The sequence below is a fragment of the Lissotriton vulgaris genome, chromosome 12 (assembly GCF_964263255.1).
Source record: "Lissotriton vulgaris chromosome 12, aLisVul1.2, whole genome shotgun sequence".
NCBI lineage: Eukaryota > Metazoa > Chordata > Amphibia > Caudata > Salamandridae > Lissotriton > Lissotriton vulgaris.
Genome location: NC_141700.1, coordinates 267351665 through 267378472, shown reverse-complemented (window position 1 = coordinate 267378472; position 26808 = coordinate 267351665). Strand labels below are relative to the sequence as shown.

The 26808-nt window shown below is 45.5% G+C and overlaps 1 protein-coding gene across 4 annotated transcripts in view; it reads left to right on the top strand.

Moving 5' to 3' along the window:
- Positions 1-26808, top strand: part of LOC147673925 (death-associated protein kinase 2-like) — a 682889-nt gene that overhangs the window by 637647 nt on the left and 18434 nt on the right. For all 4 annotated transcript variants that reach the window (XM_086945018.1, XM_086945016.1, XM_086945017.1 and 1 more), the window contains 3 exons: positions 8794-8839; positions 12266-12355; positions 21888-21962. In XM_086945018.1, coding sequence (XP_086801144.1) covers positions 8794-8839; positions 12266-12355; positions 21888-21962 — 211 coding nt within the window. The remainder of the gene's footprint in view (positions 1-8793; positions 8840-12265; positions 12356-21887; positions 21963-26808) is intronic.

The following is a 26808-nucleotide window of genomic DNA, read 5'->3' as shown; positions in this document are numbered from 1 at the left end:
TTAACATACGAATACACAGTCACACCAACCACTTGCCCTCTGGATTTTTGTTCCTTTTCAGTTTAATGGTATTATTTCATTTTAAATATTGACCAAGTTGTGTTATTAATTAGCTGGCAACCAGGGGCCTCCTTCTTGATTACCTGAAGTACGGGCACAAACCTCAATCTACTGCTGCTAGTACAAAAATAGGAGGAAACCCGCGGACAGTAGCCATTGAAATAATCGCCGTATAAGATGCAAGATGGTACTCCCCGCTAAGGATGTGGATGAATGTTTGAACAAAAGCTGTAAGAACTGAGAATTCCTCATTAATAAACCTTGTATAACGCTGTACCAATAAGCATTGTTTAAAAATGCCAATAAAAAGATTTATTTTTAAAAAGCTTTCCAAAACATCAGCTATTGAGTTCTGAAAATACACACATTTTTGTCTGTAATGCACACTTTTCAATTTTGGTATAAATATATTAATTCAGCCAATCAAACGCTTCTAATTTGTTTGTCCTGGCTGCGTACAGGAGAGCTACTTATGAGTAACTGAAGGGCTACCCACCAGCTACTGTTTGGAGTAGCCGGCTATTGATGGAACAACACCGTAGTCTATTAAGCCATATATGAGAGATTTTTGCTCAGTGGGCATCTTAAATTGAATTATTTCAAGGTGCTCCCAATCATGATGATTATGAAAATGGAGGCACAGTGAAGAAAAATAATTGGATAGCAGAGTAACTCCTAATTTCCAACTCTCATTCGGCTCCAGTATTCTGTGGAACCTAGAAAAGAGAATCAAGGGCAAAGGGGACTTGGATAAGATAAGGGAAATCTTTGGTTTTCTTCATTTTAGGACTCTCAGTCCCTACACTCATGTAGAATTATGTGTGTCTAACTGTAGACTGGAATGTTTGGCAGAACTAATGTACAGTAATACAGACATTCGTGTTAAGTAGCTATACATACTATAATCATGAAAGATTACTTGTACTGGTCAATATTTTTCTTAGAACATGCCCTAAACCAAAGGAGCATTGACCCACTTCTTTTTAGGTCTTGGCTAACGTAGGCTGCGCACATGCGCAGTCTCGCTGGTGAGATTTTACGTTTCTGAGAACGTTTCAGTAGCGAGGTTCAGCCCCGCCTCTCTTTTCCATTGGCTGGCGTCACCATTCATGCTAAACGGTGGCCAGCCGTTAGAAAAGAGCTTCCAGTGACGTACACTTTTCTCTTTCAGAGCCGTCCCATTCGGACTGGCTCGCTTGACTTATGTGTTTGGTAAAAGGTTTCTTATCTTCTTTATGGGCCGAAACAGATGGCCCCTGTTGGAAATGGGGGTTACCCAAATCTCAAAGGGGGTAGCATGGCATCAAGCGGGCAGGCCAAACTTCGAGGACATGTGAAGCATTCACGCAGTACCCACAGACAACACACCAGGCACACTTACAAAAGAGACACAACTCCACCTTTGGTTGGAAAAGAAGAAGTTTAGTGATATTTCCAACCTGTAAGGTAAAAAGGAAAAATACACAGGTAATCATAACATGGCGCCAACTGGCACCCAAGCCAAGTATTTCAGTGGGGAGATTATTTACATGGGATAAAAAGGGTTGAGTCCAAAGTCCATGCTGTAATAAAAAGGATGGGTTAAAATTGTCATTAGATCTGGAGCCCAATCTGGCGGGGCCAACTCAGACTCTCATCCTACAGGGAAGGCTGTAATTGCAAAATACCACATTAGCATAGATATATATATCATGCACAATCACGCCAACCCCACCCCTGTAAAAGAAAACATCAGGGCATCATAGTACATATTAGACAGGAGCACCTGTAAGAAATCAGTACTACAGCTCACAAACTTGGGGCGCAGCCAGGGGCCTGGAATAACTCGTCAGGCCAGCATAGGGGCACACCTGTAATAAAAGGCACAACAAAGTTTCCTCTTTGGCAAGGGAAAATAACCACTTGCATGGGACCTTCCCCAAGCATCAGGCAGAACGTTGGCATCACTATAAACATAAACAGCAGGGTGTACACAACAGCCAATCCTCTGCATGAACATTAAGCTTACACATTATAGAGCGATATTAGGCATTAACCCATGAGCATGAGCCTAACCCTCCACACTGGTGCATCATCTAATGAAGGCTCCCTTAGGCATCTGTTCCCTCCCGGCCCACTGGAGCCAACCTATATGGGGGCGTGCCCTTAGGCCATAAGCACCCTGACACACTGGGCGCGAAATTCAGCGAAAGCACTGCCTTGCCCCACTACACAAATCCCAGGGCCTACACTAGCTGGCATTCACCTGGACACCCCAGGCAGGGATTAACTAATGTCGTGGCCCAGTTCAGAGGCCTGGCAATCCCGCTGTTACTTCTCAGGGGGGTTCTGTTGTATAACTAGGGCCCACAAGCTCAATTACAATGTCTCCCGGGGGGGGGGCGAGCACCGACCCTGTGCCCCGTTGCCCTCTCCACTCCCCACACAGTTTAACTAAAGCCCCACTCACCGGGCTACTCCGGGGGTCCTCTTCCCCTGCAGGGCTCTTTTCCGGGGAGGGGCAGGCACCGGCAATGTGCCTCGATGCCCCCTCCTCTCTCTCACAATGACAGCCGGGCTTCGGGCCTACTCGAGGCTCCACTCCCCACTCAGGGATCCAGGGCTCTGCTCACCAAGACGCAGGGCTCCTTTCTCGGGGGGGGGGGGGGCAGGCACCGGCAATGCGCCTCGAGGCCCCTCCCTCCCTGTGGCATCACTCGGGCATCTCCTCTCCGGGGCCCAGGGGGGGTCACTGCACCTCTGTGCGGCCCTAACGGGGCTTCCTTTTCTGGTCCCTTCCAGATCGGGGGGCGGGCTGGTACCGGCAGTGTACCCCGGCCCCGCCTACCTTCCCGGCCCCTCGCGTGGGGCACAGACAGGCGGGGTGGCCTCCCGCTCCGGTCGCTTCTCTCGGAGCTCCCTCCTTGACACGGGGGCCCCGCAACGGTGCTTCGCCTGGGTCCTCCCTCCCTCACGGGGACCCGGGGCTTGTACTCCCCTTCTTCCTGGCCTTACCGGACAACAGCCAATCCCTGCGCGGCCTTCAAAGGTCACGGCCGCGCAGGCCAATCAGTGCGCGGCGGGGGCGGGCCGATGACGCGGCCGGGCCCCCGTCACGTGATAGGGGATCTGCCGGCCTCAGGGCCTAGCGCGGCCCTTTCTTCACTTCGGCGGCCCTCTCCTCACACCGGGGGCCGCCGCAACGGTATTCACAACGATGGGGGTCCATTAAAGGCGGCGCCGGGCCGCGGTGGTGATTTTCACCAATTTACGACCGGCGCACGACAGGGCCAACACTCCTCGGGCTGCGGCGGTGAAATCGGCGGCAATAAGGGGTAGGCTCCCTTTTAATTAATTATTTTTCTGTCGCTATTTTCCACAGAGACAGGGCGCTTTTCTCAGAGGACAGCTCCTCCCTCAGCCCACACAGTCCTCAGAGCCAACAGCACTTCGGGGGCCACACCAATCTCAGGGCACAGTCCCTTGGGGGCACAATCCTCCCCAGGCAGCTCCACAGCCAGCCCCAGGGGCACACTCCTCACCTCCTGGGGGGTTCAAGCCCACAGCATTCCTCCTCTTTTGGGCACCTTTTTCCCTCAGCGCTGGCGTAGTTCAAGGTCCCACGGCGTCAGGGACCTATGAAGAGTCCTCCCTTGTCAGGGGCCCATGGGGACAGCAGTGGGGGGGGTTTATAGGGGTGCAGGGCCCAGCTCACAGGCCCATGTGGCGGTCGCACCTCACAGCAGGTCCCCCTCCCTTCCTTGTCCCAGCGCTGACTGACTTCTGGTGACACTTTCCCCTATTTATACCCTCCTCCCAGGCAGTGCCAGGACCTTCTAGAATGTTGGCACATCTAGCCTAAACTGGTTCTAGGGGAGGGGGTGAGTACCCTGGGTGCCAGGCTTTCCCTCCAAAACTAGGGGTAGCTGGGTAATATTATCTAGACCGCTGACCTATGTCAGTCCAGTGGCAAAACCCATGGCCATGGCATCCATTTTATAAACAATACATTTCAGTCAGGTACATTTCCAAAATGGGGGTGCAGTTTTAAAATGGGGGATTTTACAAGTGCTCACATTATGTCAGGTAATTACATTTTCACAAGGTGTCTCACACCACTCATGGCCTATACAGGTTTAATCCCATGGGGGAGACAATCCAGATAAGGGGGTCAAAAGCGAAAAATTTTGGGGGAAAAAGGCCAAGTCCAACAGCCCCATAAAGAAGATAATAAACCTTTTACCACACATGTAAGTCAGGCCAATTGGGACGGCAGAAAAGTGTACATCACGCCATTGCGAGCGCTTGTTTATACTGGATGTTCTCCTTGGCTAGTGCTCCTATGCAGTAAAGAAAGTAAAGCATATCAGTGTCGTCGAACTGCATGAAGAAATGAACATTTTCTTTACTATCTTATATTAGCTGAATGCTCTACAAATGTATTTTTATAGATACACAGCTAGGAGTTCGCTTATCGACCCGTCCTCTCTTTCGGTCTCAAGTGTTTCCATCCTTCTGCCTTCTAGTCTTTCTTTCATATTCACACAGGTTGGCTTGATCCCGAAAATGTCCACTCAGTAGGCGGTGTCGACCCGGAAGCGCTGCGGTGTAGCGTGGTGCCCGGGATGTGACAAGCCGTTCGTGAGCGCAGAGTGTCGAGCGCCGCCGCGACCTGTTGATCCTCCCTGCCCCTCTCCCCGGCTGACACCCCGGGGGGAGAGGATGCTACTCTTCGTAGAGGTGAGGATCCCCGCCCCAGCGCTCGCCCTCTCCGCCGCCATGTGCCACCCGCAGGTCGCTGCTGACACAGCAGCTTGGGCCGCAGCCTAGGCCCTTCAGCGCGACCGCCCGAAGGGTGGGCGCCTCTGGGCTCCTACGATCCAGGTCCCCAGAGTGGACATAGGTTGGTGGGCTGACGGTTATGAGGCGGGGAGAGGTAGTTTGAAGTGAGTTAAGGGGGTAGCGTCGGGATACAAGAGGCAGAGAACCTTGGGGCAAACCGAAAAATTGTGTATTTCAGTGTGCTACTTAAATAAAGTGCCAGTACATGACTGGATTTTGATAAGATGGAGTTTAACGTTTTCCGAGAATCCCTTGTATGTTGGGGCCTGCTTTCCCACTGGAGATACATAAAGGACCGCGATACCACACCAGAGGACCACTGGGCGCTATATAAATGGTAAGGAACAAGTTACTGTAAACGTGGCTTGACTGGCTCAGTGGCAGTAATGTTGCAACAGAGGCCTTCCCTAAACCTCAGGGCCATCAGTGGTAAGGTTTGAGTTGCTGTTAGTGCAGAAGAGATCGCTTTGTCTCCGAAAGTGTCCAGTGCAAACAAACTTTCTCCGTTGCTGCTTACAATGGCCCCAGTCAGCTCAGTGCGCCCAGTTACAGTCAACAGACCGCCTCCGCGTCCAAAAGGTTTTCTCCTGGCGTCATCTTTTTGGGTCTAGGTTTCTTTACATTTTCAAAGAATTACTGTGCATTTTGTTTTTGGGTGTGCTGCGTGAAGCCCCCTGGCCGTAGCAGAAATGCAGATAACTGCAATAAATGTAGAGGCTTATTTAGTTCTTCTAATATCTGCCATTATGCGGTGTGTGGAGGAGGAAGGTACTAAATTGTCATTCAGGCTGACTCCATGTCTGATGTGTGTATTTTCCACGTGAGCAGACATCACATTTTTGTTTCTGAACTCAACAACATGGTAACTGCCAGTATTTGAAATGGCGAAGACATTTAATCAAATGCACCTACATCTGCAGATGGACTAGCCTGTGAGCACATTTGCGTCTCTACTGTTTCAGTTGGAATGAAAAAGTGTTGGTCTGTGGGCACAAACTCATCTTGCGTGTTATAAATTCCAATATCCGTTTGAATGCCTCATACCACATAGCGAGGACATGACTTTTTAACAACTTCTATATCTCACCTGTTTAAAACTCATATGATGCCTACCCTTCGCGTAGCCTAGTTTGTGCTCCATTTCTTCTAACTGAATATCCCCATTTGCTTGTCATTTCTGAAGAAGTTTCCATGGCTGCTCTCCATTTTCCTTCAAACCCAACTCCTTCATTTTAGCGACTTCATTTTCTCATTAACTCAAAGCTTCTCGCTAACTTATTCTCTTTCTTCTGCCAGCTTACACTTACCTGGGTACTTCTGTCTCCCCTTGCCTATTCCTGCAACCAAACACTCGCACTCTTCCAGTCTCTTAAGTTCCAATAATCCTTCTGTATTGTAAGTTCTTCCTACATGTCCTCTGATCACTGCCACCAGTCTAACTTGCTCATCATCTTCCAGCCTCTTTCAGTTGTATTTTCTCTCACCTTTCCTTACTTTCCTTTTCTTTATCACTCACTTTACCAACTATTTGCAATCCTGTTGACCACTCAATTACTACCTCCAATTTGGCTCTGTCATGTAGGCTCTTACCTGTGGAAGGCTACCTTCAGACCATACAAGCTCTCGCAAAACAACCCCCTCCAATCCACATACACTAGCACCTGACTCTCATCCAAAGGCCTCACATTTGCTACATTTTCCCCATCTCTACTGCCCCATCACACCTCTCGACCACTTCATTAGCTTCCTTAGACTCTCACCCCAAATCCCCTTACCTCACTTTGTCCTCCACCCAGGTCCAATTCTTTTACATCTAGTAAGGAAAGGGTATCTACAGCTTCAACACTAATGGCTTTGGATGACATTCGACCTTCTTTTTCTCCGTTGCTAGAGGTCATCTAGCAATGACATTGGGTTCCCAAATGTTGGTCACATGTTTCTTCTCTCAATACCTGTCACAGCGTTTGCCTTCTCCGCAACAGACTTTGCACTTTATTATATTACGGATTCATTCTTAATTAATTCAACCATGCTTCCTCCATCCTTCCTTTCTTTATTCTGGTAATCCACCCACCCATCCATTCATACAGCTCTCATCTGTCTTTCACTGACCATCCTTTTGTCCGTCTGACCTCTTCTTTCATCTATCTTTATTTCTCTCCATTATTCCATCCATGCTTTTCTCCTTCAATCGATCCACCCTTCTCTCTGTTCTTCCTTCCTTCCATTGCCATTCATTCTTCTATCTTGCTTTCTAACAATTCATCCTTCCAGCTTTGCATCCATTTCCACATTCTTCCTTCCACATCTCCCACCCATCTCCATGTTGCTCTCCACTCTCCCTTCCATCCTTCTTCCGGTCCACCCACCCTTCCTTCCACCCCGTCTCCCTAATCTTTCCTTTCATGCGCTCGTGCCCCATGCCACGTCCACTTCAGAGCTCCATTATGCCATTATTTCACAGTGGTTCCGAACAGCTTTTGCTCAGAACCCCTCGGTTGTTGCATATTTTGCTTTTGGGGCTAAATAGAGTTTATTATTTATCAATGCAAGAGTTTCATGTTCGTGCTTAATTTCAACATACATATGGGTGTTTAATTTGAGCTGGTAGTTGCCGGCGGGATCCACCAGCACTCGTTTTTGAGGACTCAAATTTATTTTCTTCCACAAAGTTTGATCGAGAGCAAAAGAGAGAAACACAGAAAATGAGGAAGGAAAGGTTGGAAAAACAGTGACAACGAGGAAGCAGAGACAAACAAGCATTGAAAATACAATAGGTCTCGCCTTTGATTAAGTTAAAGCTATTTCCTTTCCTAATGGTATATTATAGCAAAGCTAATAGCTTTAACTTAATCAAAGGCGAGACCTATTGCATTTTTAATGCTTGTTTATATATAGAACCTAGTACTGTAATATTATATTGGAACACGATTATCACGGACAGTCATTCTGAACTGTGTGTATTGTTCGGTCTACACCCAATGACCGAAGGCGCATCCAGCACTCAAATTTCATAGTAATATGACAACGTTCCTAATCTAGGAGAAGCAAGTAAAAGCTCTACAACATTAAAGGAAGGAATCAAACATGAATAAATGTCTTACCTCAGTTGTTTTCACTATGAAATTCATACAACTGAAGAAAATCTCTGAGGAGACCCAACAAGAACCAGTAAGCCGAAATCAGGTGAAGGACTAACGACACAAGGCTGACTAGGGAAGATGTCATGTCACTCGCTCGTCCTGAAGAGACACACGTGCAATGCACAGACGCTGCTCAGAAGAAGACGCGCACTGAAGTGCACAGATACAAACTTACACATGACTTTTATTTCTCAACCCAATTATCCCGAGAGGTAGTAGTGCTGGAATTGGTACAGCTGTGGGGTTATTTTGGAGCATGTCTTCCATGTCTAATCGCTCCATAGTGCTCTCCAATCACTGGAGTTTGAATTCTTGAGGCTACTTTTGTACTATAAATGATTGTCCACCAACTTAACCTCTGCTGCTGAAATGATTGTGCAAACCGCTCTACATATTCCTGCCCTGCTTGCCTCCAGGGTCACTCGGTTTTGTTAAGCTGGGATTGAAACCAGGTTATATGGACCAGAGCCCAACAAAAGGATTTGGCAATGGGGCCCACACACGATTCTGACTGGCCTGGAAGGCCCTACCGGGCAAGATCTGATTACATTAAGGGTAAAATTGGTGGTCAGTCATACGCATAAACCTATTGTATAAATTGGACTCTTTAGCTTTATCCCTTTAACATGTTACATAATAACAGCTTGCAAGGCTTCCACATAGAATGGGACGAGTTGATTCCATTCTCCCTAGATCTGCATTTGTCTTACTGTTTAAAATGTGATATATCCTTTGTGAATGCTCACTTTTCCAATTCTTTATTTTTTAGTGACAGAATGACTGCAGTAGAGTGCCTCATCCACCCCTGGGTCAAGGTTTGTGCTTTTCATAACTGTTAGTGAACTGCTGGCTAATCTTAATTCTCTTTACTAACTGTAATTGTTTGTTACACAAAGCATTAGGTACTACATTGACTAAAGGCTCATAAATGTTTTAAATATGGGTAGTGATATATCAATGGCCTTCCATAGAAGGGTAAAGAGTGTTGTTTATAGCAACATAGGTACATATACTCCCTTGGGAGTTGCTGATACATGAGTAGCATATTAATGTATCTTTAGAGGGTGATGCATTATCGAGAGGAAAAGGGAAATGATTTGACCAGGATAAATTTTGCAAATTGCCCCGCCAAATTATGTTCACAAAGATCATAAAGGGGTGGAACACATTTAAGTGAAAAAAGTTTGGCCTTGAGTGAAAGGACAGTGGTGACGAGTTGAGTGTTGGTGTCTTTTCTTCAGTGCAGGAGGGATGAAACAACTTTGACGTAGTGGGGTGGTTTTCCAGAGCCTTTGGGCTTAGTCAGACCAGTGCTGTTTCTGTGTGTGTTCTTTCAGACATGTAAGGATTTTCAGCCCAACCACAGAGAAGCTGCAGTTTTATAAGGTGTCCAAATGATGAGTTTTGTGGATAGGTGATCAGTTTTTGATGAGTGTAAGCCTTTCCTTCTCACAGAAGGGTTTAAAGCACAGTCATGCTCAAAGCGGAAGCATATGCTCAAAAAGCTCTCCATTTCTGATTATATTCATTAAGCAGTCTTGTGTGGTTTCGGGATGTACTCGTCAGGCAGTTTGCAATTTATATTTGACAGGATTAGAGGCTGAATGGAAGAATGGCTTGAAGTTAGGAAATGTTTGTGTATGCTATTTACTTGTCACTATTTTTGAAAGACAGGGCAGAGTGGGTGTAAAAGTATAGCAGAAAAAATCAGATAAGGAATAAAATGGTGTTATTCCTCTCAAGGTTCCTTTTTTTGAGACATTCCTGCACTTGACATAGTAGAGTGCCATTGCTAGTGAGGAGAACTCATTTGTACGAGTATGTTTAAGGAATAATCTAAATGTACATATTTGAATGATACACTGACAGTATCTGAGATTGGAGGTCATTGGCTCATGTTATGACCTGTTAGACCCTTCTCAGGGTCAACACGGCATCCAGGTCTACTGGGCCACAGCCAGGATGGTTGAGGGTTGTTTGTCACTAGTGTCATAGTAGTGCCATCCTACTCTGGCTGTGCAGACTGGACCAAGTGCCACCCGTTCCACACATGGCTCCATGGGCAGTGAAGGCAAGCAGTCACATGCTCCCCTAGGAGGCATTGTGAGGGGAAAGAGCCCAGAAATCAGCAATCAAACAGCAGACACAAAAAGCACAGTGCTTATCGTTACATTCAGAAGTAAGTACTTTAACCTTACAGCTAGTGTCTCTAAGAGTACCCCGCGGTCGACAGGGTCTAAGGCTACTATCATGTTAAGGAGCACCAGAAGGTATTACTTCTTGCAATACTGTCCGCTGCCTTAATAATAGAGCGCATGATTGCTACATGGGTGAAGCCCATTGTGGAAGTATTGAAACTTGGCATGGGTGTCAGGTTGTTTTGTGGTTGGTTAAGTAACTGCTTTGCAATTTTCATAGGAAGGGAAGCATAGCTTTGGGTTGGTAGCTCGGTAGCTTATGTTGTTCAGGAATGTTTTGCTCCCATTTTTATGGAAACAAGGCCAAAAAGGGAAACATTGATAATGTTGACTAAAGGTGTTAGATCCTCAGGAGATAACATTTAATGATAGAGGAAATGAGGAGGTTGTCATCATGCAAAGTGTTTTTTAGGATTGATGTGATGGGAAAATGCTAATTTGCCAAGATTTGAGAGGAATGCCAAGGAGGACCATGATATTATAGGCTGGTCCAGTAGTGTTGACACATCAGGTGGCCTGCCATTTGGAATTGTCGCAGTCAAGAAACTATCTGTATTCTCATGCTTCAGGCAGAGAAGTGGCATGTAGACTGCACTAGCAAAGAGATTCATATCGCAGTAGCAGTTGGAAAACACTGCATCACAAAGAGCACTATATTAATATTAGAAGATCAAGGAGAACTATCTCGGTGAAAACATTGCTGTAGAATGCAGTCATATATTCCTGATGGAAGAGGGCAATTACGGAGTTACAGTAAATGCATGGAGGACTGATGCTGGATCACTTTGGAGAGATGCTCTTAGTATTTTTCCAATTGCACAGTGTGATGATGCTGAAATAGGGGCAAAAGTCATTACTTTTGGAGAACGAGAGACCAAAATGTTAGCAAGTCTATCCTTACCATGTCACTGTCCTTGGGTACTAGTAGATGTTGTGGCTAAACCACTCACTTTAAAGCGGGACTCTCACTGAGAGGGTCCAATGATCATGTTCCGCGGAATGGTTCTATTGCAATCTTGATTGCGGAATGTACTCTGTATGCAGGGGAGTTAAAAGAATGATCTGTTTGGGCATGATTGATACACACTAATGGGTAGCAGAAGTCAAAAGAATAAAGACTCTTCTCCTCGAAGCGTTGACAGTGTACCAAAAGGTTTTCAGATGGTTTTCTTACGTAGCGCGCATGTGGAATAAATCATCTAAGTGCTTTGTCTTTAAAGATCTGTAAGGGACCGGGTTAACAGCAGTAGAGGTCAGAGTTGTATCTAGTAGTAGGTTGGTGTGCCTCACACCTGCTCAAGTGACTGAATATGTGTTCCAAAATTATTTTGACAAGGACAGAAACATGTGGTCCAAAGTTATATTGACAAGGAAAGAGAGTGTTCCTTCTTCTGGCTGATTTTTTCTCCGATGCCAACTGTGCAGATTAACTACTTTTGAGGTCACAAAGTCATCATAGTCTCTTGACCCTTGATTAGTGCCATGAAAAGGACCGGTCCTAGGATGCTTGTTTCCAGTCCAGGGAAGACTTGGCCTGGCACTTTGGACTGGACTGTTCCCATTGGGCGCAGGGTCAAGACTGATTTGCATATAGCTGGCTTCAAACTGGAATGGCATGGTGAGCAAAAAAACTATAGATTTAGGCCTAGATCTCTGTACTGGGGTGAAAGTATGATATGGTTCTGCATTCTGTCCATCAATTGCTCTTTTTGCATGAAAAGAAGCTTTAGCAGCTTTAATATATATGTATGATATAATAGCTATAGTATATAATAAACTTCTGGCCAACGTTCATTCATAAATTATGCTGTTTGAAGGTCACTAGATGCTGTTAATCCAACTTATACAAATTAAGGTTTGCACTATCTATAAAACTATGTAGAAAACAAGACTTGAAAACGTAAAGTATGTGTTAGTAAAGCATTAGTTTCGAAGTTTGGGCTGTGGCGAGAATTTCAAGAAGGTATTGCAAATTTAAATTTGGAGGGGGTGAAACGCCTTCAAGTCAAAAGGTTTATAGTTCTTTTTTCTGGATTCATGCAGCCCCTGAACCGGAAGCAGGCCGTGAATCGAAGCAGATCCTCCATCAATATGAAGAATTTTAAGAAGTTTAATGCGCGCAGAAAATGGAAGGTAAGTTTACGTAAGAGGAAGAGGGTCCAGCCAGAGCTATAACCCCTTGTTACTGGGACTAACTAGTACTAGCTGTGCTACTGCTGACACACGCACACACGCACGCACACACACACCCACTTACACCTCTCTCTTTCTGTTTCTATCTCGTTCTCTCCAGCATTTCCATAAAACGTGGGATATGCGTGTAATAAGGCCCTCACAAAAGATGGGGGTAAAAGGAGAGGCACAATGGGAGTATTTTGCCCAGGCCCCATCCTGGGTCTTGAAGTCCTCCAGTAAAATGCATTTATAGATGTGTTATAGTTAAGCAAGCCTGCCATGTTCACTAATAATGAGGCAGCTTACATTGCCCACTAAATATGGCTCCAGCTATACTATGTTTTCTTTTTATTACAACTTGGAAACAGGCGTATATGGCACCTGCTGAAAGCGTCCAGGGGCCCGGCCTTGTTTTGGCCTCAGGCCTTGCAATACTTTCCAAAAACCTGATCAAGATTGCAATATTCTGTGTTTCTCAGAGTAGCCAAACCGTATTTCATTATGATTGAAATGGAGTTGCCCTTCTCTCATGAAGACGATCTAAAACCACAGCAGCCATCTTTCTTCCTAGCCCCCAGAAGTGATGGCCTTTATTGTGGCTTTTGCCTTGCACTCAGTCCTTCCTTCATCAGTCAGTGTTGCACCAGATATTTTACATTTTATGCTAAGGTTGCCACCTAGCTCGCTTTTAACTGGTCTGGGCTTTATTTTTATGTGCAGGACAAGAAAAAAATAAGTGAAATGTGGTATTGTTCCCTTATTGAAACAGAAAGGTAAAATACTGAACGCATAAAGAAAAAGTTAAGCAGTATTTGAGAGCTGTCGGCATCGTTTCAGAATGAGCATTAGAGCAGTCGGGGGAATAATTGCCATGTTGCAGAAGAATCCTGACAATCTGACACAAATTTGTGTTCACCTACCGTCTCTTGGCTGTTTCACAATAACAACATGTAAACAAAAGGCCGGTATTTTTCTCAAAGAAATGTGGCACCCACATTGCATCCTTGTTCTGTTACTCTCCCTTCACAGAGTTGTTCCTCTTTTAAGACTTACTTTCTGTTTTTCCAAACAGTTTCTTTCCTCTTAAACTGTTATTCTCGTTTCGCAAATAGATGCACTTTCAGGTAATTTAATTGTTTCTTTAACTTCTCCACCTACATCTTTTACTTTCTCTCTATACCTGTCTATCCTCTCTTTCTGGACCAATATATATTTTACTTTCAGATACTACTCTGCAATACCTATTTAATTATCTTTTTTTTTAAATATTTCTTAGCGTGGATCTAGTAACAGGATAATGAGGAATTTTATAGATAACACTACTTTGAAGACCATTGTAAAAACAGGCGAAAGAAGCAATTTCAATGGAGAAATGAGGATTAGGTGTATTTTTAAATTCTACAATCATAGATCTAGACAGGAGAACACCTGTTGTGGCGTATCTGTTATAGGATTTTCTAGTATTAGGCGATGTCTGCCTTTGGTTTCTCACGGTCCGCCTGTGAGCTTGTTCTTCAAATAGGGAGATATGGTGGTGTGACATGCTTTCTGTGTAATGCAAGCTATCTAGAATGTAATTCTCGCTTCCAGTGATACTAATGAAGATGTTTTTGAATGAGAAAAATATGAACAGATTTCTTGTTTCTGTAACAAGCCGGGTGGCCGTATATGGTATAGCCTATAGAGGTGCAGTAGCAGATTTTGTAATGTGTGCCAGGACAGCCTTTCCAAATTGAAGATGACGGGGTATAAGTGCCTGTACTGCGGATCTGAAGTCTGTATGAGAGATGGCGGGTTTTAGCTTCCAAAGCAGATAACGTTGGTAGAATAATGATTTAGTCAGTTTGGCAATGTATTCGTTTAGGGTAAGGTGTTGATCTATGGTAAAGCCAAGTGGCTTTGCACATTTGACCAGGTATCAGCAGATGTCTTTAGGATTTAACCATTAGGGGTGCGATTCTATCTATGGTATTTATAGGTACCTTGTTATAGATGTTTGTGAGGTCATTGATAAAAGTCAGTCAATTTGGCGAAAGAGTTATGGATGTCTAAAAGACGCTATATATGTACTTCCTATAGTGGTGTCCTCCAGCTTTCACCAGTTCTGGTTGTCCTGGTTTCAGGCTTTCTATTTCTGATATGATAAAAGCAATCACAAGCTGGTTGGACACTCAATATTAAATAGGTAATTTAGAGGGGTGGCATTTGCCTGAGAGGTAATTGGATCATGGGTATGAACCTTTCTTTAGAGTGAAGGACAAAATAGCTTGTCATTTGGCTGAGAAGTAATCAGATCATTGGTTTTACCTTTCTTGTGAGTGAAGGACAAGATAACTTGTTTTAGGCAACAGCATGAACATCGTACATTCTATAGAATTTTCAAAACTGCCTAAAGGAATCTGTAGGGTTTGTTGTTTTCCATTATTGAGATTAGTTCCTTAAACTGTTTTAGAGGGGATGTTTTGTAACCACGAGGCAATTATATGGTGTGAAAGCTGTACTGTTTGTTGTGCTTTAGTTGTAGAGTGCAAGAGAGCTGTTCAAAGTAAATGAAAGCGGGAGAGTTGGTGGAAGAGAATTTCCATCAGTTCTTGTGCATGACTGCAGTAAATCCACCATTTTCAAGTATGTCCTTGTACAGAATGGAGGAGGATTTTGGAGCAAAGGTGTCAAAAGATATTTGCGAAAAGGAGAGAACCCAGTCTCTGTAAATATTGGTAGATGTAGTTTGATGGTATTCAGGAAATTTGTTTTTTCACATTTGTGAGTCTGATTTTTGGTTTTGGAGAGGTAGGATTTCCATACAGTTTCCGGATAATGTCCCTATTTAGGCTTCCTTTGGATATGTGATGTATATGTGTGAGTAGGGATAGTCAAGAGGAGGGTCCTGGAGATCCAAATCTTGATATATTAGAAAACAAGCTTTAGCGGTAACTGACATTTACTTGCCAACATTTGAATTTCCTATGTACAGTGCAAGAGGCAAAGCTTTTTAAATGATTGAAACAGAATTCATGGATTTGGTACCATGATAGTAAACTTTGATACTTAACTAAGACTCCGTTCTCCTCAACTGTTCTGCTGTCTTCCAAATTCTCTCTCCCCGGGTGTTCCTTTTTAGGTCGAGGTATATCCGGTTTTGCCGAAGGCAAAACCGGATGTAAAGAGATCTTATGCTGTGTAGTAGGGCAGTTTAGACCCGCCTCTCAGCTCCGTTCGCTTTCATTGGCTGGCTTCCTAAACAGAGGCCAGCCATTGGAAGAGAAGTGAGTCATTCCAAACAAGCCCCGTCTTTTTCGGATTTGGGGGCGTCATTTTTGCTGTTCTTTAGCTCGTGACGTTGTCCGTCACTCAGGACAGCAAAACATTATTCCGGAGGCGGGGCTATGGCCGGCACGCTCGGGAAATGGCAGGCAGTGGCTGGACTTCTCAATCAATCAGGATTGTTATGAAGCACGACTACTCAACCGCGAGGGTCTCACGGCATCTAACCCTTTACTCCCCGCTCTGACCAAGAAATGTTGTACGAGAGTCTGTGTGAATTCCTCGCCATTCATAAAACATCAATGGAGTGGGGGAGGAGACTGCAGAGACACCGTTCAGTAGAGTGTATTGCAAAGGCCAGTAACGGTGCTAAGAGTTTGTGGAAGTTGGTGTCCGAAGAAGCAAACGAGGATGCAAAAGAAAGCAAGAGTTAAATATTGTACCACATGACTTTTTCACCCCATGCACTGTTCATCGATAGGTGCTCTGGTGCTCTATTGTTATATTATTGACAACAAAAATTGATATTCCCGCTCACCGACCACTTGAGGCACACATGAAATACTAAAAACAAGCCAGTACAATTAACAAATGTAATTGCGTCTGGATTAAAGGCAGTGTCCCTCGAGCCCCTGCTGGTGACAGTCTGGATTTAAGATCACAAAGTGCCAGGAGTTTTGACACAGGCAGTCATGCGTGTTCAGTTGAAAGGGTATACAACCGGCACCTTGCGTTTCTATCTTCATGTCGGGCTGGATGAGCCTGGAGCCAGATGGGACACCGCAGCTCGTTGGGCCACACGAGGCCAGCCCTGGAAGGTACAAATAAGAAATGACAATGTGTAGCACAAGTACACACTGCGCTTATTTAACCGCATTTATTATTGTAGCTATTCTATAGCGTTAAACTCGTTTCACACGAATCTCATGTCGATCAGTGCCTAGTAACAGTCAGAAACAATTGCAGGGAGAAATGCACTATTATGACAACATGGTGCAAATTCCCATAGTGCTACCTTCTCGTGGGGATCTGCAGTGTTTATCAACAACGACAGTGGCCAATCAGCAAAGATGTGGGCGGTGCTAGCCTCGCTCCGGATTGTGTAAACAAAGCCTGCACTGAAACGGAGAAGACCTGGACCAGTCTTGTGTCTCGAGTGCTTAGATGACAATCTGGGGGCTTTGGTGAGCTGAGCGCCCTAACAGAGGGTCCGAGCTCGCTGTGCAGGTCAGCAAACACTAGTCCGACACAAATCCTGAAATGCACGCACAAATAAAGCAGCTTTCAGATCCACTGTATGCAATACTGTGCCGGCTTGATTTAAAAGGATAGATCTCGGTGTAATCTGGAACTTTCTTCCCCCACACTCCCGGTCAAGAGGACATTGACTGATTGGGCAAGCAGACTGAACTCCTTTCGCCTGCATAGGGCATCATATTGAAAAAAGTCCAAGGATTTAAAGGGCTTGCACCCTGTGTGCAGAGACTAGTAACTGATTGTGCACGGAGCAAGGAGGGCCTCCTCTTTCCAGCAGAGAGGCTACGCACTGAATGGGCACGGTCCCATCCTTTCAGCTGAGAGACCAAGGGCAAAATGCACACTGGATTTCCTTTTTGCCGTGCAAGCAATCCTTTCTGAGCTCTGCCTCGCAGGCGGGTTCAGGCGCAGTCCCGGCCTCTTTTTGTGCTTGAAGCTCCTTCGGGCCTCTTATTGCACAGGGTCAGGTGTGATTGCAGCTAATAAGCTTTGGTTTCACCGTCCTCCACCATACCCCCAGGCAGCCCGTGTGCACCATGTCCGAGGACAGCGTGTAGACAGGGATCCCTGGTTAATTGAGGCAGAAATTGAATTCCCCGGAGTTGGCAGAGGCTGCGTTCATTTGTACAACTTCGCCCTGGCCGGGCACTGATGAACACCCCCTCACCCACTGGCCCCACCCCTCCCCCACCTCATCCTTCATTAGATGTGTTTTCTTTCACAGCAGTTTGAATGGAAATGTAATAAATTTCAGCAGCGCTGATGCAGCCTCCTGACTTCTGACATCATCGCAGGTCTCCAAGGACCCTTCCGAACAGAAGAGGAGGGGGGTGGGGGGGGGGTGGAGTGCTCAGAACAGCTCGTCTGCTTCACGGCTGTACTGAAAATTTTTCTTATCTGCTTGTTAAAATTAACAAGCAGATTAGAAAAGTCTTCACGTTGGCCACAAACCAGGCCATGGTGTCCGGAGGGTCTGTCCGAAAAACGGACAGGTTGGCACCCAAAAACACTCCTTTTCATTGGGAAGCCAGCGTTTACCATAAACGGTGATGCTACCCAATGGAAGAGAGGGGCGGGGCTTAGAGTCCCTTTTTAGGTCGAGGTATATCCGGTTTTGCCGAAGGCAAAACCGGATGTAAAGAGATCTTATGCTGTGTAGTAGGGCAGTTTAGACCCGCCTCTCAGCTCCGTTCGCTTTCATTGGCTGGCTTCCTAAACAGAGGCCAGCCATTGGAAGAGAAGTGAGTCATTCCAAACAAGCCCCGTCTTTTTCGGATTTGGGGGCGTCATTTTTGCTGTTCTTTAGCTCGTGACGTTGTCCGTCACTCAGGACAGCAAAACACGCCCCCAAATCCGAAAATGGCCGTGCGTTTCTCCAAGGCATTTTCTCCTTGCCTCGGAGAAACGTGGTGGTGTTTTTGGAGCTGCTCGCCTCCCTAGGAGCTGCTCGTCTTCGCTCCTCTCCTCCCTTCCCTCTGCCCTCCTCGTCGCGCTCTCGCAACCCTCCCCCCCACCCCCCCACCCCCGCAGCTCTCCTCCGTCGTGCTAAAAATCACATCGGACCGCATTTGGTCCACTTCTTCACTCCTCCCTAGGAGCTGCTCGGCTCCGCTCGCCTCCTCCCTTCCCTCTGCCCTCCTCCGTCGCGCTCTCGCTTCCCCCTCCCCCTCCCCCTCCCTCTGCTGCAGCTCTCCTCCTTCGTGCTAAAGATCACATCGGACCGCATTTGGTCCACTTCTTCACTTCTCCCTAGGAGCTGACCGCCATTGTAGCTGTTTTCTTTTTTGTCACCCTTCTGTTTGGCCAATGAACTCATTCACATTGCTTGCCTGAAGATTAGTGCACCCCTGCTCTGCCACTGAATGCAATATCACGGTTATAATACTCTCACACACCGGCAGCAGTGGGAGGCGGAAGCAGCGTCATGGCAAGAGATGCTTCTGTGGTAACCGTCTTCTGTTACTGAAAGCCGTCATCTAAAGGCTAGTGTCCAACAACTTGCACTGTGTTTGCAGTGGGGGAGGGGGGTTGTGCACCACTTAAAGCCTGGCACGTCATGGCACAGAGTAGCCTTTATACGTTATTGTTCAAGCCACTCAGTCCGGCGAGTTGCATCAGCCTGCCACCCTGCAGGACTCGTGGCCATATTAACTCAAGCGTGCAGCAGTGAACACCGACAGGAATGTGCTTGCACAATAGTTTCTGCATCACCCATCTGTTCTGTGTTAAATCCCTTGCAGGGCCATCATTTTCAGGACAGAAAGTTACAGCTACGCGTGTTATATCTACACATGATTTAAAAACCCGTTCTGTAAACACGCTTTAAGAGGATCTTATGGTTCAAGGAGACACAACACGTCGTTGAAACGTGCTGCGCATTCTTAACAGTTCGGAAAGGCAGAGGTGTCCCGGGAAAGCTTATAAATGTAATCCGTATATTCCATTCAGGGGCGGGGGGCTGGAGGCCCCCATCCTTCAGGGATTCCCCATTCCCCTGAAAGCCTATGACTATCTTTCAGATATGGGATGCTGGGGGCCCCTCCTCGTATATTATGCTGCGGGGACACATGGTTTTGTGTTATGCCACTGGTCCAATTCTTGTGAAAACGAGAGAGCACTGTTCTCCTCTTAAATAAATATTTGTTTGTATGAATACACTTTCAGATCAGATCTGATTGTATATTAAAAGTATTCTGGTTTTTTCTACAGTCTGTTCTGGGTTTGGCATATTTGACATTCCTGCTCTCTTTAATCATTGAGGGCAGTCTGACCCTGTTTTGTGTTGTTTCAAACGTGGTACCAGAGCAAGTCCATTAAGGCTGGACATACCTCCCCAGTACAGTGCCCTGAAGCTTACTGCAGCTAGACTAGATCTGTGCAACAGGTCCCTTAACCCTGTCATATATCTACAAAGCAGTCTGTTGGTGACGAACAAACTGAGCCACGAATGCGTTACTATAAGTTCCCCTTTGTTTTCAGATTATTTCTGCAGAGTTTATATAAAGTCAGACAATCAGGCGGCAATACTGTGGCTCATATAGGAATGCATTACAACCACTGCATTACAACCAGGGCTGCTTTATCCCTCCCTCTTTTTGGCTCACAACTACCTCACAACTTTACTCTCTATCTCACTCTCTCTCTATCTCACTAGCTCACTCTATTTCTATCTCAATCTCACTCTCACTACCTCAGTATATCACGACTCACTCCCTCAAAAATTCACTACATCACTCCCTCACTAACTCACTCTATCTCACTACCTCACAACTTCACTCTCTCTCTATCTCACTACCTCACTCTCTCTTTCTATCTCACTAAGTCACTTTCACTCTCTTTCACTACCTCACTCTCTCTCTATCTCACTACCTCACAAACTCACTCCCTGTTTCTATCTCACTACCTCAGAACATCCCTCTACCTCACTCTTTCACTACCTCAGCCTCTGTCTCTCACTACCTCACTCTATCTACCTCTCTCTCATTACATAACTCTCTCTACCTCACTACACCACTCTATCTCACTACCTCACTATCTCACAACTTCTCTCTCTCAAAACATCACTACCTCACTCTCTTACTACCTCACTCTCTTACTACCTCACCCTCTAGCTCACAACTTCACTCTCTCTCTCTAACTCACTACCTCAATCACTCTCTATCTCACTACCTCACTCTTTCTATCTCACTAACTCACCATGAAACCCCTGGGTGTCTGTGCGCTTAAAAAGTTTAGAATAACATAACTCACTTTCACTCTCTTTCACTACCTCTCTCTCTCTCACTACATCACTCTATATGCTTATATCACTACCTCACAACATCCCTCTCCCTCCCTCACTCTTTCACTACCTCACTCTCTATCTACCTCACTCTCTCTCACTACCTCACTCTCTCTCTGCTAATGCAATAGGTATCACATATGCAAAAAAAGCTAATGCCGATAGAAATGACAATGCCATTTATTTAGGGATACAAAAAAGATAAAAAAAATAATGAGCAATACCAATAGCTCTACCTATAATATTGCCGAGACCATTGCATTGTAAATGCTTGTTTCTTAATGCTTCACCTTTTATCTCTTCTAGACTCTCTCTTTACTCCCTGGACACTTGCATGCTAGTTTCTTCAGCAATGGAGACAATGTGCTTCAGCTCATTGACTTTGCCTCAATCCATTTCAACTCCCATATCTTTCAGCCAACTACATTCATGCCTATGCACTTTGGATGTTTGTCTCAGCTAGCGACTACAAAAATCAATGCCCACCTCAAATCTTCAGTAACCATGGTAACTACTCCTTCAATAACCTCCTTAAAGTCCTCAACATCGCCACATGTAGCCTCGTTAGCATCTTTAAATCCAATGTCGGCACCCCCTACAGACAACAGGTAGGCTGCTTGACTCTGAGCAACAGGTTCCTTGTAGCAGTGTGCAGTGTTGGGTATCTCCTCCTAACCCGCTTACTGCTCTTCATTCACCACACTATGTTATCACTCTAATACATGCACCTTTGCCCTCTCACAATTCAGGTTTTTTTTGTTGACACCCCTCAAAGACACTGTCTACCAATAGCTGTAAAATCTAATACCAACACAAGGCCAACAAAATGGCCCTCATAATCTCTTCTTCGAACCAAGTGTTCTACCATGACATCTACTGCCCTTACTAACTCCTTATACAAGACTGGAATGCAATCATTGAGCCTTCTTGCGTTTTTCAGTTCCTGCCCTTCTCCCAAAATAGCGGTTTCTGCTTTGAAGCAGTAAAAGGCATGTGTACTATCTTGATATAACTTTTTTCAGAATCTTCGCTCAAAAGGATATAAAAAAACTAAGAACAAATACAAAAGGATGGCTCAGATTGGTGGGATGACCATATTATGTGCACCAGTAGTAAAGTGTGTGTGTCAACCTTTCCCCTCGTGGTCTTCTTTTTATTTTAGTCTCGTCTTTATTTTTATCTCTTTAGCTCTCTTATAACATGGTATCTGCCTGTAACCGCTTGTGTCGGATGAAGCTTGTTTGCAAGAATGAGGAAAATCTGGTAAGTACTTGCTTCTGACATTATCATCAACTGTTTGTATAGAGCACACATCTCTGGATTGGGATGGAAGGAGGGACAAGTTTAGGGACGGTGGGCAAGAGGGATAGAAAAGAGCTAGTAGGCTTTGGGGAACATTACGTGCAGAATATAAAGTTGAAAGTGATTCAGGATGGGAGCGGTATAAAAAGAAAAGTTAAGGATGATATAAAAGAAAACGTTAGAAAGAAATCGAATTCGTCAGAGGTGGTGATGTAACTAGTAGGAGGACGCTTTTCTACCTCCCCTTGTTAGGGGGGCTTGTCATCTAGATATGTTAGGTGTCATAGCTTTGGCATCAGTATTTACAGAGCAGTCAACATGATATTTAAGCCAGCTTTCTAAAATTACCTTAATATACCACCAGTTTAGCCCTGAAATGAAAATTCCTCATATTACTGCTTTAAAAAAAGATGCTGTGATTTCCAGACTCATTTAACTCAACATCATCTACGCAACGTTCCCTACAATGGAGCTCCAGGTATTTGAGTCTGGCAACCTCAAACTGACTTGCTGTCTGCCCAGTGAGACTCAGTGTGTTGTTGGTGGTTCCCTACTTGACAGGTCTTGTCACCTACATGCCCTCATCTTCCTTATACCACAAATGTATGTCTCACTCTTCAGAGTCAGAGGAACAATGAGTCAATGCCTCTGTCCATTTTATGAGTTCACAATTGCTTAAAATTGCAAACATCTTCCATACATTTTAGAATATCATTGTCCGCTATAAAGACTGGAGGAAAAATGGCAGCCACTTGCACTCTAAGGAGAGATACAATGGCTAATAAGTGGGAGAAAATGGTAAGATAAGGGAAAAGAGTATTGAGTTTAAGTGGGAATAGATAGAAGACATTAAGACGTAATAGGTAGTTGAATTAAAGAATTATGAGTGTTGGCAATTATAGAATTAATGGTGAAAAGCAGTGAAAACAAAGGTATTGAGTACAAGTGGCCCTCTCAGAACGTGCAAAGAAGGAGGTGGTTGGTGCAGGCTAGTTTATGTGACTGGCGAACCAACTATGGGTAACAAAAGACTTGATAGTGCCTACGTTCCAGTAGATTGGAGGACTTCAAGCAGCACATTTGTTAGCTTTTCATAAGCTTGTTGGAAGGATTTGCCATAGTATTTTGAAACTGTGTGCTGTGTCTGGCCAGGCTGGGTGGGTAATTTGAGGCAACGGAAGAAAGATGCAAGCATTAGGAAGAAGTAACCTGGGCTGAAGGTGAGTTGGAGAATCTTTCTTGAGTTGTCATCTGAAACTCGTGCCGACCACCTAAAGTTTTACCTCCCAGTAAGGGACTCTCATTTGGTGCATCACTGTTTACAATATGGCTCAAGAAACACAGCATAACTTGTGTTTCCACCTCATTTCCATTTAGCATGAATGCAATATTGACATCTCCATTTCTGAATTTGAGTGAATTTCCCTACATCAGGTACACCATCAAATGTCTTAATTTTAGGCTTCATTAAAATCCACCTTACCAAGAAAGTGCAACTAGCCCATATTAACTGCTTGAGTTGAGTCAGCCTTCTATTTGACCTAGATTTCTGTAGTGCAGACAAATATTTTTTTGACTCATTTCAGTGGTGGCAATTCTCTCTTAACCCTTTCCATGCTCATGATGAGCTCAGCTCGTCATGATGCACGGTTGAGCTGTGCTGGTGACGAGCTGAGCTCGTCATGAATCAATGGAAATAATGAAAAGTCAGCATAGGAGGGGAAAACACCTAGCAGCCAAGATGTTAAATGGATTTCCATAGAAACATTGCTCCATGAGTCATTACACTTAACAGTATAAGCCAAAAAGCCACTAGTTTACATTGGAGACTCTTATGCTGTTAAAACCTGTACGGATCAAGTTTAAGGCACTTTACTTCTCCAGTATTAGGGTGTCTTTCATAGATTCACATGCTTGAATATTCCCCATCGTCGAAGTGGAAGCCCCACGGTAAATAAAATAGCAATAAAATCCCAATAAAATATGTATGAAAAAACATATCACAAAAATTCCAACACCAGAAATACTTATAAGTACCAGGTTAGCGTTAACACATAGGAAGACATGGAGAAAAGAAAAACATTTATAACATATCCATGTCATTATGTTAGTCCAAACCACAGCCAATCAGGCCCAAGCACCCTTCCAGAACCGTCTCCTCAGAGGCTCAGGCCCTCAGATTTTCTGCCGCACGTCGTGTGAAGGGAGTCTCTCTGAGCTCTGCTCAGTTTTGTACTTTTTTCTGGTTTTCCAGTGTTTCTACAACGTCTTCAAGTGAGAAGTCTTTGTTTAGACCTTGTTCTTCTTGTGGGAAGTTGCGGCTCTACTCTGAGGTTCCCCTACAAGAAGTGTATATACTGCCTCAATCCTGACCATGAGGTAGGCAAATGTAAAATTTGCAGGACTTTTCCCACCAAAACCCTTAAGGATAGGGAGGGTTGTCTCCTCCTTTGGTTACAACGATTGAAAGACAAGGATTCAGCTGTTTCTGACGCAGAAAGCCTGGTGTCAGGTACTTCAAAAGCCGCTTCAAAGCATAGCAGTGTGCAGGATTTGCCATCTCCCGTCTTGAAAAAGAAGAAACTTTCACTCATGAAGGCTCCTGCGGTGTCTCCACCTCCTCCTGCTATGCCTACGCCCGCGTGATCTAACTCTCAGGTGTCTATGGCTTCTTCCAAGCATGTTTCTATCAAAAAACATGCAAAATCGTCAACAGGAGCGTGGCGATCGTCCCGACGATGAGATCTGCTGTCTCTGGCTCGATGACGACAGTGACGACGACTTCAGCTTCTTGCTTGTGGACGGTGGCTGCGTCGATGTCGTCTGTGTCGACGAAGGTATGCCTCAGTTTTAAAACTGTCTCGTTGACGATTCCTATCGTTTCACGTCAAAGAAGGGTCTCTCGTCGTCATTAGGATCTTCGTCGACTATGGTTGTGAAGAGTGCCTCCTCGTCGTCGGTTGCTCTGTCGACGAGTGCTCCGCCGACGGTTGCTTCATCGATTACAGCCTCGTCTACGGCAGCTCCGTCGACGTCTGTACTGTCGTCTTCGACGACTTCGTAGATGGTGGTACCATCATCCTTTGCATCTTTGCCTCTGGTGCCACTTTCTTCATCCGGGTCTGGTTCTTCCACTGTTGACCCTCTGCACCAACGTCGCCAGGTGCCATTGGACCAGCTTCTACAATGTCTTCAAGTAAGAAGTCTTTGTTTAGACCTTGTTCTTCTTGTGGGAAGTTGCGGCTCTACTCTGAAGACCCCCAGAAGAAGTGTATATACTGCCTCTATCCTGACCATGAGGTAGGCAAATGTAAAATTTGCAGGACTTTTTCCACCAAAACCCTTAAGGATAGGGAGGGTCGTCTCCTCCTTTGGTTACAACGATTGAAAGACAAGGATTCAGCTCTTTCTGATGCAGAAAGCCTGGTGTCAGGTACTTCAAAAGCCGCTTCAAAGCGTAGCAGTGTGCAGGATTTGCCATCTCCCTTCTTAAAAAAGAAGAAACTTTCACTTATGAAGGCTCCTGCGGTGTCTCCACCTCCTCCTGCTATGCCTACGCCCCCGAGATCTGACTCTCAGGTGTCTACGGCTTCTTCAAAGCATGTTTCTATCAAAAAATGGGCAAAATCGTCGACTGGAGCGACGACGATCATCCCGACGACGAGATCTGCCGTCTCTGGCTCGTCGACTACGACAGTGACGATGACTTCTGCTTCTGGCTTGTCGACGGTGGCTGCGTCGACGTCGTCTGTGTCGACGAAGGTATGCCCCAGTTTTAAAACTGTCTCGTTGACGATTCCTATCGCCTCGACGTTGAAGAAGGGTCTCTCGTCGTCATCAGGATCTTCGTCGACGATGGTTGTGAAGAGTGCCTCCTCGTCATCGGTTGCTCTGTCGACGAGTGCTCCGTCGATGGTTGCTTCATCGATTACGGCCTTGTCTACGGCGGCTCCGTAGATGTCTGTACTGTCGTCCTCGACAACTTTGACGACGACTTTGTCGGCGGTGGTACCATCATCCTTTGCATCTTTGCCTGTGGTGCCACTTTCTTCATCCGGGTCTGGTTCTTCCACGGTTGACCCTCTGCACCAACGTCGCCAGGTGCCTTTGGACCAGCTCAATATTCCAAGTGACACGCAGCCTCCATCGACCCTTTTGTCACAGGTTCTGAACAGAACTCTGGTTCTGAGGAAGATGAGGATGATCACTTCCGGGCAGCACGTAGCCCTTCTGAACTGGTCATAAAATGTCAAGACTATGGGGATGATCATGAGGGTTCGTATTTCCAGGAGGAGGAACCTTCTACTCAGGTTCCTACAGCGACACTACCACTTTCCCCCATTTCCAATCTCCAATATATGTTGGAAGATTACAACAGGTGTTTTCTGCCATCTCGCAATGGCTCTCCCCTACCTACAGCGCCCACACCTGCAGCAGCTCCTGCTGCTGCTCCGCTGCCACAATCAGCAGCGCCATCTGCTCCGGCTACGACCTCTATTCAGGTCCACGCTACGGTGTATGAAGATGATGATGCTCGCCCAGAGCGAGACGACGGCGAGGTTCAGGATGACGATGATGATGATGGCAATATGGCAGATTGGGACGATTATCAGATCCAAACACCTTCCCCGCCTCCTGCAACTCCAGGGGATTCCCCTCCTGTTGACATTGCAAGCTTTCACCAGCATATGGATAGAGCGGCGCTCCGCTTTAAACTTCCTATGGTCCAAAAGGACGAAGACTGTTTTCTCTACGACTGTAAAAGTCAACCTTTCAAACAGGTCCGGACAGTCTCCATCATCGTCTT